This window comes from Anoplolepis gracilipes, chromosome 14, assembly GCF_047496725.1.
Source record: "Anoplolepis gracilipes chromosome 14, ASM4749672v1, whole genome shotgun sequence".
NCBI lineage: Eukaryota > Metazoa > Arthropoda > Insecta > Hymenoptera > Formicidae > Anoplolepis > Anoplolepis gracilipes.
The window spans coordinates 2,511,592-2,524,933 of NC_132983.1; the positions used below are offsets into that span (position 1 = coordinate 2,511,592).

At 35.1% G+C, this 13,342-nt stretch overlaps 2 protein-coding genes across 8 annotated transcripts in view; one reads left to right on the top strand and one right to left on the bottom strand.

Annotated features, from left to right (window-relative positions):
* The window catches only part of LOC140673570 (uncharacterized), a 119,561-nt gene that overhangs the window by 46,377 nt on the left and 59,842 nt on the right, over positions 1-13,342 (bottom strand). For all 4 annotated transcript variants that reach the window (XM_072906590.1, XM_072906589.1, XM_072906588.1 and 1 more), the window contains one exon: positions 4,157-4,238. In XM_072906590.1, the coding sequence (XP_072762691.1) occupies positions 4,157-4,232 (76 nt within the window). In that variant the 5' untranslated portion in view covers positions 4,233-4,238. The remainder of the gene's footprint in view (positions 1-4,156; positions 4,239-13,342) is intronic.
* Acj6 (abnormal chemosensory protein 6) overlaps positions 1-13,342 on the top strand; it is a 50,179-nt gene that overhangs the window by 4,222 nt on the left and 32,615 nt on the right. The window lies entirely within an intron of this gene.

Consider the following 13,342-nt stretch of genomic DNA (forward strand, 5'->3'; position numbering starts at 1 on the left):
TGCTCCTTGTTGAAATCTAGCAAGTTAGAAAATCGAACGCACGAGTGCGAGGAAAAAAGTTTCTCTCTCTCTCTCTCTCTCTCTTTCAATCTTTTTCTATAAGAATATACATGTCTGAAAAGATGAAGAAAAATTGATGTTATAATGATGCGGATTAAACCGAGTAAAGTCTAAGATCTGAGCGAATATCGATTATTTTAATGCCTTACGACCCCACAGCGACTTTACTCAGTTGTGAATACGCGGCCAACTTTACCTTACGCTGTTAGTCTTCATGAATTTAACAGGATAGATACGTGAAAGCCATTCGTCACATTTTTAATAATCTGCACAATCGTAAGAGAAGCAAAGGTTTTAAAAAAGAAGATGGAAGTAAATGTTTCACGAGATTTATTCGAACTTAGAATCAGATTTATCTCGATATCTCATTCTTTGGCTTCGATTGCAAATTCTCTGTTACTACTCTAGTACATGTGTCTTTCTAATTTTATTATTAATTCTTACCTTCTTACATCTTTCTATTTCTAATTTCTAATAATTACTAATTCTAATCTTTCTAATTTTATTAACACTATATCAGCTTTTTCTACCCGCGTGTACACACTTCTATAGAAATATCACAATTTTCAAATATTCAGCGTCGCGAGAATCAGAAATTTTGACGTTCAATCTTTAAATAATAATCCTTCCACAAATCATGCAAAATTATAAATAATCTTTTTACAGAGCTTGACACATTCTACGTAATTCCACATAATTCAAACTATAAAAAAAAAATGATAAATGTACACGAGAAAGAATTAAACGTGAGTTTAATCATGCAAATATAACTGGTGTTCACTATTTTTTTTGCATGACAATAATTAAAGAAGAAGAAAAACAAGAACTTGAAGCACTATGATTTTGATCCTGTTCGATCCTATTCGCGCTGCATTTTACGGTAATCATAAAGCTCATAAAAGTAGAAGGTATCTAAACGGAATCAATCACGGTTGAGCCACATTCTTCTCTTGTACGTTCCTGCGGCCCGTCTCTCTCCCTCTCTCGTCTTGTCCTTCGCTTTTCCGATCCCTCGACAGACTACTCCGACTCTATCGTGAGGTCGGAAACCAAACCATATCGAACGATCCGAAGAGCGAGTCCCACCCCGACGGCGTGATGCGTTCTCCCCGGGCTACACATCGCGCGCGCGGGCTCCGCAGTCTTTAGTTTATTCATGTGACGTAATAGGATAAAAACCGTCGCTACGAGCTGAGTGCCTAGATGAGATTACAGCCGTACTGTTACGCCCGGTAACGCGAATCCGATGTAATCGGGCCCCTCTCTTCTCCTTTGATTTTTCTCTTCAGTTCTCTCCCGATAACGCGCGCGCGAGATACCTACCTGTGTGTCATCCTTTTCCCTTCCCCTTCGCATTCTAATGCTTTATCGTCCGCATTCTAATATTTTATCGCCTTTCTCTTCTCGATACGGATTCTACATACGATTAATGCTAATGTGGATAATTCCGAACCGGAAACATCCACAAATGAAACATTTTTAGGACGCATTTCTTCACCGCTATATTTATAGCCGAACGAGACGGAAGAGAAAAATATATATAATATCGATGCTATTGATAATCCGTGTTTTTAAATAACATATATTTTAGAAAATAAGCGCCTTAAATCATTTAATATAACTTTGAAAAGTATGTGTAAAGTACATTTTAATGGCGTATTTTTATAATTTCCTGTCACAACGTTCATTTTCATGAAGAACCGATCAAAAAATGATTCGAATCTGTTGCGTTGATAAAAAAATGCAATTTGTCACTTCACAACTATACTATCATCGTGACAGAAGATCTCGAAAGAAAATGTAAGGATGCCAAAAATCTCCATGCAACTCGACACGATGGGATGCTTTATAAGCGACTGATATTGCAAAATCAATTGAACGGAAAAAAATCGCGATAAATTTGTCCCTGCAAATACCGATATTTGCAGAAATGATTCGCGTGTTCGAGACGGCATTGCCGATCGATCGGTGATTACTTTGGTCATCATATTCGAATGTACATACATTTATTTTGATGCCGCGCAAGCGCAAGCGCTAGCGCTCGTGGTTAAAAGAAGGTATCGACGAAGGTCGATCGTTAATTGTCTATCGCTATTAATTGTCTATGAGCATCAGGCGTGGCTTTCACCTACGGTGTTAATTATCTATGATAATTAATACAGAACTCATTACGTATTTATCGGATTGATGGTAATTATTCACGCTTCGTTGGACGTTTACTTTGCACGTTTTCTGGTTTCGACGACCCTTTTTTATAGCCGAGTCGCATATTAACGACGGCGGCTTAATAAAACGCAGCGACTCTTTTTTTTTTTAACACGTCATTAATCTTTTAATTTTCGTCTCTCGCCGCAGTGCAGTCGAATGCTTTGATATCAAACATTCGGATGCTGCGTACGAATTATTCATTATCCAAGCATGTCGCGGATGGCAGGTCTCGTTTTGTGCAACGACCTAATTTTTCTTAACATTGTATGTGTCTGTATGTGTGTACGTGGGAAGATAACAAAATGTTCGAGAAAATTTCATTCGCGCAGTTCTATTTCTCCCTGAAGAAGCTATTTTCAAATATCTCGCTGTGTGATTAATAGTTCATATTTATGGATATCGTCTTTTAAACTCGAACGTAAATTTTCGTTTCGATACTCTTTTAATTTATTAATTTAGATTCCATCGGTAAGATCTTACGCTGACCAGATGTAACATGCTCATACTAACTTGAAAGATTAGCAATTCAGGCTACTAACTTGGTGAGCTACTAACTTGCTGAAACTAAGTTGGCCTATATTGAAATCGTTAACTGTAGTTTAAGATGATATAAAATTACTTTATCAGAGAAGAAAACTAAAATCTCACTTAATAACGACATATATTTTAAAAAAAAAGCACAAGCTACAAAATTATTTTTCCAACCTATCATTGCTGCTATCATTTTTATTTTTTCTTTTTTTTCTTTCTTCTCGAAAACAATTATATTATATAATAATATTATACCATATACATTAACACTACTGTTTGAAATAATATTATACTACATTTATAATTAAATAATTTTAAATTTCTACTTCATTTATTATGAGAAAATATTAAAATTAAAATTGATAATAGCGGCATTCATATAACATTATCAATATTATTAATAATTATACACTAGCATTATTATCTATGTAGAAAATCACTGCCAGATAAATGGATGATACATCGATCTCGCAATTTGTTTATTGCAATTAATCTTGATAATTTAAATGTTTAATCTATGGTAATATAACATTAAAATTAAAAATACAAAAAATAATTGTAGGTTCCTACAAAGCAACGCTTTTTCAATTCGCACAAGAATAGTTTATATATTAAAGTGTTCAAAAAGTTAAATAATTTTAGTTTATTAAAACCATCAAGACTGATATATTTAATCCTTTTTACGAGATCAAAATGTATTCATTATTTCTTATGTGTTATTTATTATATAATTTACTATATAACTATTCTAACAGAGAAAGAGCTTTAATATCTTGTCTTAAGCAAACGTTCAAGAAATGTGTGATTTGCATAATCAAACAAAAGCCTGTTACCAATTTCTCCTGAAAATTGTACGGTAAAGGCAGCGACAGGCGATAAACATCGCACAAAGAGCCGCGACTAGTAGCGATTATCGATTAGTTCTCTATATTCGGCGCGCGTGTCATTACTCATTAACCGTTGAAAGTAAAAGCTCTTTTCCTATCGGAGAGCAGCACACTACGCATCGCAAGATTGTCGGACAGCAGTGACTTGACTTTCAATTTTAATCTTACGATGCATCTTTTATTAATAGAAATGTCAACAACTTTACAGAATTTAATGTATAAAAATTAATTTCAAATTATTTACACATTATTTTCTTTGAGTCTCTACATTTACATGATTAATTTCAAATTTTCAAGATTATATTATAATATCAATGCAATTCAAAATATCATTATTAGATTCATTCGTTTTCAGTAAAATTTAATTTTTTACACATTTTTTAACACAGGTTTTCTTCTTCGCTCAGAAAAAAAAAAAAAAACATATTAAATAAAATATCTTTTCATGTGTATAAAAGATTACGACTCACCCGTTTCGACGAATTTCCTGAAGAAATCTTGATAGTCGGTGACGAGCCGATCGCGCCATGCCGTCGTCGATGTCATCAAAATCTGAAAAACGACATATGTATGTATGTAGCGTCGTGACAAGGGATTGTTCGTTCGGCGGTAGTAAGGCGACAATTAACGTCACAAGTGCTTCACGGGGCGGGCTTGAACTATTTTATGCGCGCGGGGGTGGCTCGCCGTTTTCCCTCTCCCCCTTCCTCCTCGCCGACCGCCATCCGGGGGTGAAGGGACGCTCTCCGTCCGTGCATTACGGCGTATACGTGCCACGGCTCCCCGCACGGCCGCAAGATTACATAATCGATATCCGGCCTACACCTGTGTCTCTCCACGAGCACACACCTGTGTACGGGGCAAGGAGGGAAAAAAAAAAAAAAAAAAAAAAAAAAAGAGCAAAGCGCGTGTGCGTGTGCGTTCGAAAGAGATTACTCGATATATTCGCGCGACTGTGGAATATTCGTGTCATACGGCGGCCTGTCGAAAAACCAAACTGACTCACTTGATATAAGGACAGATATAAACGGACGGATCGTTAATATGCAGGGTGATTTTAAAATAGATCGCCAAACTTTGGCTTAGGTTTTTCCTCGAGCGAAAGTGTTGAGATGCTAGGAGTGTCTCCCTGTATTATGTATATATGTATTAAAAATAGAAACGTATTTTTGCAAAAATAGCTGTAGAGATAAAAATATTTATAATAAAAGCATATTGTTTTTTTTTTTTTTTTTTTTTTTTATTTACTTTAAAACTTTGCTTGAACAGAAATTTTTTATCTAACAAGATATCCAGGTTAGGTACATACAATATATTTTGCATTAAATATTAAAAAGTGTTGGAAAAATATATAACATAATTATACAATATTTTCATAAAGGAAGAAATGAAATTGAGTAAAAACATACTGAAAGAGAAATAGCTTGTAAACTCAATAGTATAAAATCCTACTTGTATATAGTATGTATCTAAGTGATCTAATAATCGTTTCACTAGAATAAAATCGAACCGTGTTAGTCTCATTACAAATTCGAATTGCATTGTACTCTACCGTATTATTATCCAGCAACGTTATTCAGTTCACTTTGTATAATAAAGGGTTAAATTCTTAGTGACGGATGTAAACGGGGAAAAAATTAAAATAATAGGGAGCGGCGGCATGAGAAACGCGACGCTGCTAACGGTGCATCGCTCGTACTTTTGCGGAATACATACTTTCAAGTATCGAGACACGTCGACGCCGAGCGAGTACGTCGTCTGCAATAGTGAAGGTAAAGTAGGTGGATAAGAGTAGTGATAGAGTCGACGCATTCGCGCCGGATATCAATTGTCAAGTGTCGTGAAACTATACGAAGAAATATCTGATTGCTCAAAGATTAAGGTAACGCCCAATTGTCTATTATATACGCGGATTTTAAACAAAAAGCCGATTTTATTTTAAAGATATAAATATAAATTTTAAAAATATAAATATACTTAATTATAATAAATTAAATAAAAATTATTTTTCTAGAATTTGTTCAGCGCATCCACAGCAAGTGATACGATCAACCAACGATGAAACCAATTTATGAAGTTTCTGTTTCAATGAAAAAAGATTGTAGAAAGTTTGTCTTTTGTAGGAACAAAATTACTGATTAATTTCTAACAATTTTTTAACAATTGTTCTTTCTTTCTATATAATTGATTAATTAATAAACTAAATCATTGTGGCGATAAAAGAGTATAAATTAATTCAGATTAGAAAATGATTTCTTAACATCTGAAGAATTATTGACTCAATCGGTGGATTATTTTCATCATCAAAAAGTTTGTCTACAAATTTTCTACAAGTTTTATAGTAATTGATTAAATAAATGTATTAAAATTATTAAAAAGATATGAAATAGATAAGACAGCTTAGACCCATCGCTACACGAAGATAGTTCATCGTTTCACGATCGTTTCACCTACGTTTGCCGGATACGTGTATCTTTTTCTCTCCGTCTCTCTTGGTCGTAGAAGACCCGCGGACGATCCCACACACGGGACACTGGGGACACATAACACCCCCGGTTACATCCAATCACTCCTGATTTATATTTACTACTCACTTGGCCCCCTTATTTATTGCACTTCACGGAGACGCGCAGAACGAAAATGTTAATTTGCGCAATTGAAAATTATGGCGGGCCACTATGGACGAGACACTCTTCGAAAGTGCGATTCTCGCAGAAAAGCTAAAGGAAGATAAAAGGAAGCTAGTTTCTCAAATTTATTTCTTCAGGGGAGATGTTTCCAAATATTTTGACGTATTTTTAATATATTGTTTACAGTCACATCTGGTCAAACTTCCAGTTTCTCGATTAATTATAAAATAATTTTTATCTAACAAGTCTTCTCCTGCCTCTCTCTTTTTCTCTTGAGAGAAAAAATTATGAATAAAATCTGTTTTGAAACATACGTTTCAAAAATTATTCATTAATAAATAGTCGTTAATAGATTTTTAAATCATTTGTCTTAATCATACGTCTAAAAATAATGTTGAATCGACATCAAATTATTACACACTGACTTGAATTTCGATTATTATTTTTTCCTTCGGATTTTAATATGCCAGTATAATCGAAAGTGAAATCGAATCGCTTTTAAACGGACAATACGCGCACCTTAGCAGGGTGCAGTCCTATTTCTAAGCTCTCCCTGTGATGTTCACCAAATGTTGCGCAAAACTTTGCAATGCGGCCTCAATGTGAAGGGTTTGCAATGTGTTCTTGCATCACGCCGCACTTTGACACACGTAAATCTACGTAGAGACCTTGTCTTCCATATATAAATAAACATACACGCGTGTATACAAGTACGCAAACCACAAGCTCTGGACACCACGAAGGTCTTCTTGCGCTCTGTATATCAGTGAGAAACATGGATGATTAAGTAGATAGACAAACGACACTTTCGTCTTGTCTCTCAAAATTCTCCGCTACATCGGTCTTTTTATCGCGTTTCCTACTTTATGAAGGCTTACGCCACGCGAGTCAAACGCGATACAATATAATATTTATTACTTTGATCGTGTCTCGATTTTTTAATAGCTAAAAGTTTATCTTAAAAATATTCAAAATAATTAAGAAAGATTTTTTAATGCTACAAAGGATATAATTAAATTTAACTTTTACGATATATATATATATATATATATATACAATATTATTGAAAATAATATATAATAAATTATCGAATTTCCATCGATCATCAAAGATTATAAATCTATAGATTTTTTTAAGCAACGTGAAATCGATCTCTTTTGAGGGAGAATTATTATTATTAATAATTATTAATTTTATTTAAGCAATTACCATCTTAATCTTTTTCGCGAGAAAATTAGATAGAATTTATCTAATATCGACAAGATATTGACAAGTGTATGAAGCTACTCGTTGTCTCTCCCTATAAATGAGGACTGTATAACACGCATTACGAGAATTTGTCTGTGGTTGGCCACACGGAAAAGTGAACATTATTCTCATATTGTTCTCTCTCCTTCTCCGCGGTTTAACGCTCTTATTATTTTTATTAGGGTGCCGTGGTATATAATGCCATCAACCCCTATGAGTGCGCGTTCGCAGGAAATAAACCTAAGTGTATAATTACAATAATACTTATCGGAGCACCCTCCGTGGGTTTCCCTTCTACATACCCTTCCTTCCTTCCTTCCTTCCTTCTTTCCTTCCTGCAAGTTCTCTCTCTCTCTCTCTCTCTCTCTCTCTCTCTCTCTGTCTGTTTCGTCTCTTTCCTTCGTGATTAAACGTGGCTTTGTGTACGTGTGCAGACACACGCGCGCACGTGTATCTGCAAACACAATATACCGAAGGGGCGAAACTTAACGAGTACTAAATTTATCCGGAGTAGTCTCGGTCCCCTCGTCGCGATTAGATCTCTAAAGATAAACGCGCGATGAGCGCGCCAAGTCTTTCCGAAGAGACTGGAGAATTAAAAAATTTAAAAGCCTTACGCATCGATCTACAGATTTCTTTTTTTTTAAATTCTCCACGCTCAATTCATATGACGTGTAGAATGGAAAATTGAACATCCGTATGATTTATTCGGATATTAATGTTGCTCGGATATTTATAGCTAAAAATTGTAATAACCAACCGAACGCGTGTACTATCTCGGCTGCGCTTAACACGCTGTAAAACGGTGCCGGGGACAGTGTCCCGATCCGAGAAACATATCGCACGTGTGACCCCGCGTGTGTCGTGTCGTACATGGTTTAAGGGCTGGGACACGTACGTGTACCGGATGCCGGTTCGATCTCACCGTGGGTGAGATGATCGCGTAACGGCACGGTACAAACACGGACCCCATTCCCCCATCTGAACTCTACCCGAACTTCGCAATTCGCCCGCGTTTAAGAATTCAGTCACGTACACCGCCGCGCCGTGTTTCAAACGCACACACCGCAGAATTGCTTATCTTTTATAGCCGCGTTCGCACGTGTTCCCGATACACGTTTATTTTAGAGTAGAAACATCTACTAAAAAAATCTCGATCTATCAAAATTACAATTGACATTACGTTCTATTTAGTAATAGAATGAGGAAAAGCTCGGTCTATCATTTTGTCATTTTCGCGGAGATATTGTAAATAAAATATAAAATATAAATGTAAATAAAAATGTAAAATAAATTTATAAGACTATAATCTTTGTGAAAATATCGGACAGCAAAAAGCAACAGTTAAAACACGTTATCGTATTTGAAATCACAATTGGCCTGAATTAACCATAATAAAAACATCTTTTCGTTTCCATCTTGACGAGAGTGAAACAAAAAGCATACCGCCTTCTTTGAACACATCATTTCATTTTCTCTTCCTCCTGCTCCTTTCGGGAGTAATGACTGAACGTTATCACTTTATCCAGGCTTGATATACCGTCATCGAAGTATAGTTTATGCCCTATGCGAAGTTACGTCTATTGCCTCGGCACATCATATAAAACGTACAATCAATTTTTGAAGAGGACATTCAATCGATCTGTCTTGTAGCGTGCAATCGAAGACGTTCCTTGAATAACAAACTAACCGAAGCAGCTTTGGCAGCCGATTCGTGCACTGCCTGCTGCCTCATATTATTCCTTGAATCACTATTCGTTGATCCGCTCGCATTTTCACAAACGAAATAAACTTGCTCATGTGTATGTACTTATATGTATGCGTGTGTAGAAACAGAGAAACTAGGTATAATACGATACATACATATATACACTAGTCTGATTCTTCTCTCTTTTATAGCAAGATACTTTAACACAGCTGTTTCGCGATATAGGATTAAGTACGAATAACTTTTCGTCGACAGACGCTAGAAGTTGCTACGTAATTGCAATTGAATATCCAGTACATAGTTTTAATAACTGCGTATAGTAATAATTAATTTTATATCATTGCAAAATTATATATTGTGTGCTACTGTTCCGTTTACCCAACAACCTCAATCACTACCGTCCATTCTAAACATTACATAAATACAGATGATTTCACTGATGAAATTTTATCTATATTGTTGAAAGAGAGTAAATTGAAGACAATAATAAATGTTTTTACGAAAAATATATTATATCAATCTGTTTTTTTTTTTTTTTTTTTTTTTTTTTTTATGGAACGCGAAAATTACCGGTTAAAATTTTTTGGCAATGTACTGAAAATTTAATAGCGTCAATCCTTTTCACGTTTGCAAAATATTTGGCATATTTTATTACCGTCATTCATAATTGCAATTACCTAATTAATCGATGTATATGATAGCTGCTAAATTCGTGACAAATAATTTTCCACATTCCGCGTCACGTTATTTCGTATAATTTGCTTCTCGCCGAAAGTAATGATTGCTAGCTAGTGAATAACCGAAAACGCAATACCATTGTGAGAAACAATTATTGGTTCATTAAAATGAAACGAATCGTTAGCGAGGCTATACATGAGAAAGTTTGATAGCTGTTTCACACAATCGATACGTATTGCGAAAGTTATCTCATTTTCACCATACAATGTATACAATCACAGATTTCCAATTTGACAGATTTTTATTAAACAGTTTTTTCATTACTTGCGTTCTTTCTCTCTCTCTCTCTCTCTCTCGTCAAATTTTTTATTTTCAATATTTATATTTTATCTCAAGTATTTTCTATCAATCCATTACTTGCTTAACGGCAATATTATGATTTTTTTGTAGACTAAAAAATAATTAACTCGCGTAAGAGAATTATAGATATTGGTTTAATCTTCGAATGCTCAATTGTTAAAAATTAAATGTTGAAAAAAAGTTTTTAATACAAGTGACATTAGCCGGTAATAGCGCAAAATCTTTTTTCGCTCGCTAAACCGAACTGCTCTACGACCAGTTGTACACAAGTTTTACGTTTACGCTCGAGAAACAATCACGGGGCACTTATAGAGAGCACCCCCTTGTCAAAATCAAGAGTCTATTATTATGACCATATGTTTACGCCACGATTGTATCTTGACAGAGAGGGACGAGCGCGTTGGGGTGAAGGGGCACGATCGTGCACCTGCTCGAGTACAACATGTGGATAAGAGCGCATGGTGCGTGGGTAGAACAAACACCCACGACGAATATGTGTCATTCTATAAACAGGATAACCCGCACCGCCGGCGCCGCTCATTGCGGCGATTGTTTTGTATTTGAAAAATTCCTCTTTTTTGTGTTTTTTCCGTCAGTGCGTCAGACACGCAAAGATTCGATTATCTTTACGTGCGTCTAATTTTATTTACCTTCATATAACTTCGATATTTTTCTCCGGCTAAAAAATTACGCGTTTGCAGGCGCGATATAATTGTGATATTAATTCTTATCTTCGAATTTATAGAATTTGCAATTAATTTGTAAATTTTCACATTTGCTTCTCCCTGTCCACAATTTAGTATCCGTCAAACTACAAGCGACAATTTAAACTCTAAAGTTAATGTAACAAAAATCTCTAGTTTTTATTACATCAAAGTTTCTGTAACTCCCTCAGTTGAAGTGATACCGACAGTAACAGGATCGTAGAAAGTATCAAATGAGATCGTTTAGAAATCTAATATACTTATGTTCCCTCATCTTTCGGTGATATCATAAAAAAAAAAGGTTCCGAGTTAGGGATGTTCAGGTTAGAGAGACGACCGGATATGCTGCGTCAGCTTAAATTAGCATCATCGACGGATAACTGAAATCGACCGCGAGATATCTTGCAACGCGGTGACCCTCGCCGGCGCGCGGCGGCTCGCTTTCTCTCCCCCGGAGAAATGGCGGTCTTAATAAAATTATCGTCAGGCCGAGTTTCGAGGACAAATCGACGTTTCAATTTTCTTAATGCGCTCATCTCCCCAATGGGGATATGCCCATGAGCCTGACGCAGGCAGGAAGGATATGGTCCTGACGGTAAGTCGTAAGGACCAGGGCTGGATTACCAACTAGGTGTACTACGAGAGCGTAAAGTCTAAAAGCCCTAAATCCTCCGGATCATCTTTTGCGCGAATTTAAAATCGAGATAAATGTTGCCGATTGATAATTTTACAAGTTTGACAATTTTATTTAACCGTTCAGTCAATAGTTGCCCATTTTTTAAATCAATGCGCATTTCCAGATTAGTTAGTAAAAGAAAAAAAAAAAAATTATCAGAAACAAAATGTTCTCTTGTCCAAACGACGAAGACATCGCGATGATCTTCGATAATCCTGAGACTGGTATTGACAAAAACACATATATTCCACTCAAATTGCTATAGTTTTCTTTTGTGAAGTTTGACAGAGAGATGGCCGCGCCATCGAGTGTAGGCGACACGTGCCGCCACGTGCGACCTGCACGTGACCGACCTGCTACGCGCTATTTGCTCTCATCCTTCCTTAAGTGCATTACTACTGTTCCAATTATAGGGGTGGTAAATTAACGTGTCACAGTATTCCGTCTCGCACCCTTTCGCTGTCCGTTCTCTGATGCTCGGCGCGTAACGGATTTGATTTGTCATAACAGATTAACCACTCAGGCTTCGTCTGCCCGAAGAAAAGTTTTAATCGCTCGTGTTTCACGATAATACATTTTAATAATTAAGTTATAGTGATAATTCAGCGGCAATATTACGAAACACGATATTATATATATTAATGAAAAACAAATGTTTTATGCGTATTTCATTTGATTGGTTTTTTTCTATTTATTGTTAATTTTTGACAACCTTGCATTAAATTAATATCACAAATAATGTTTCCTTTTCTAGTTACGTTCGTAATACACAAATACATACGTAAATTAAATTAAACTTTTCAACAGCACAAATTACTAATGTATACGAAAATTGCCTATGACGAATTGATTTGTTTTATAATCACGATAACATATATGCTATTCAGCTTATAATTTTATTTAATATAATTGTTACAGCTCTCTCTCTCTCTCTCTCTCTTTCTTTCTCTCTACATTTCAGTTTTAAGTATGAAATGCAATCAGAGATGAATTTTATATATCCTTTATTTAATGACCATGTATTTTATTTTATACGTATGTAATGATTAACGCCGGTAAAATGAGATCGGTGCCGTATCCTCCTACCCCGCAGTGTTTTCCCGTAAAACACTAATTGCATATTTTAAATCGCAATCGTACCGCCGCAGAACTCTATTATGCGTAAATATAAAATTTCATCCATATTTTCCGATTATTCGTGCGTCACCTAACATTAAATATGTAAATCAATTACTTATCATTTACATTTTTTATTCGTAATGATTTTATCAAATATCCAGTTGTATTAACATACGTGATGATGCAGTAAAAGGTAATGTATTTTCGATCATAGAGTGCACTTTTAACATTTCATGCTTTTTAATAAATAAAAAAATTATTTTTATGTTAAAAATCTCGTGTTTTCCGTTACACGGGCATATCGTATTATTATTATATTAATTGCTACTATATACTTGTGGTGAGATTTCACAATGTATAAAAAAATTAGCTTGAATGAATTTGCAATTATATTATAATTGCATAATTACAATTCTAATAATTGTCTATATATGAAAAAAATGATGTATATATATATATATATATATATATATATATATATATATCCATAAAATATCTTAATAGAAATAAAATAAAATAAAAGACCTGATGCC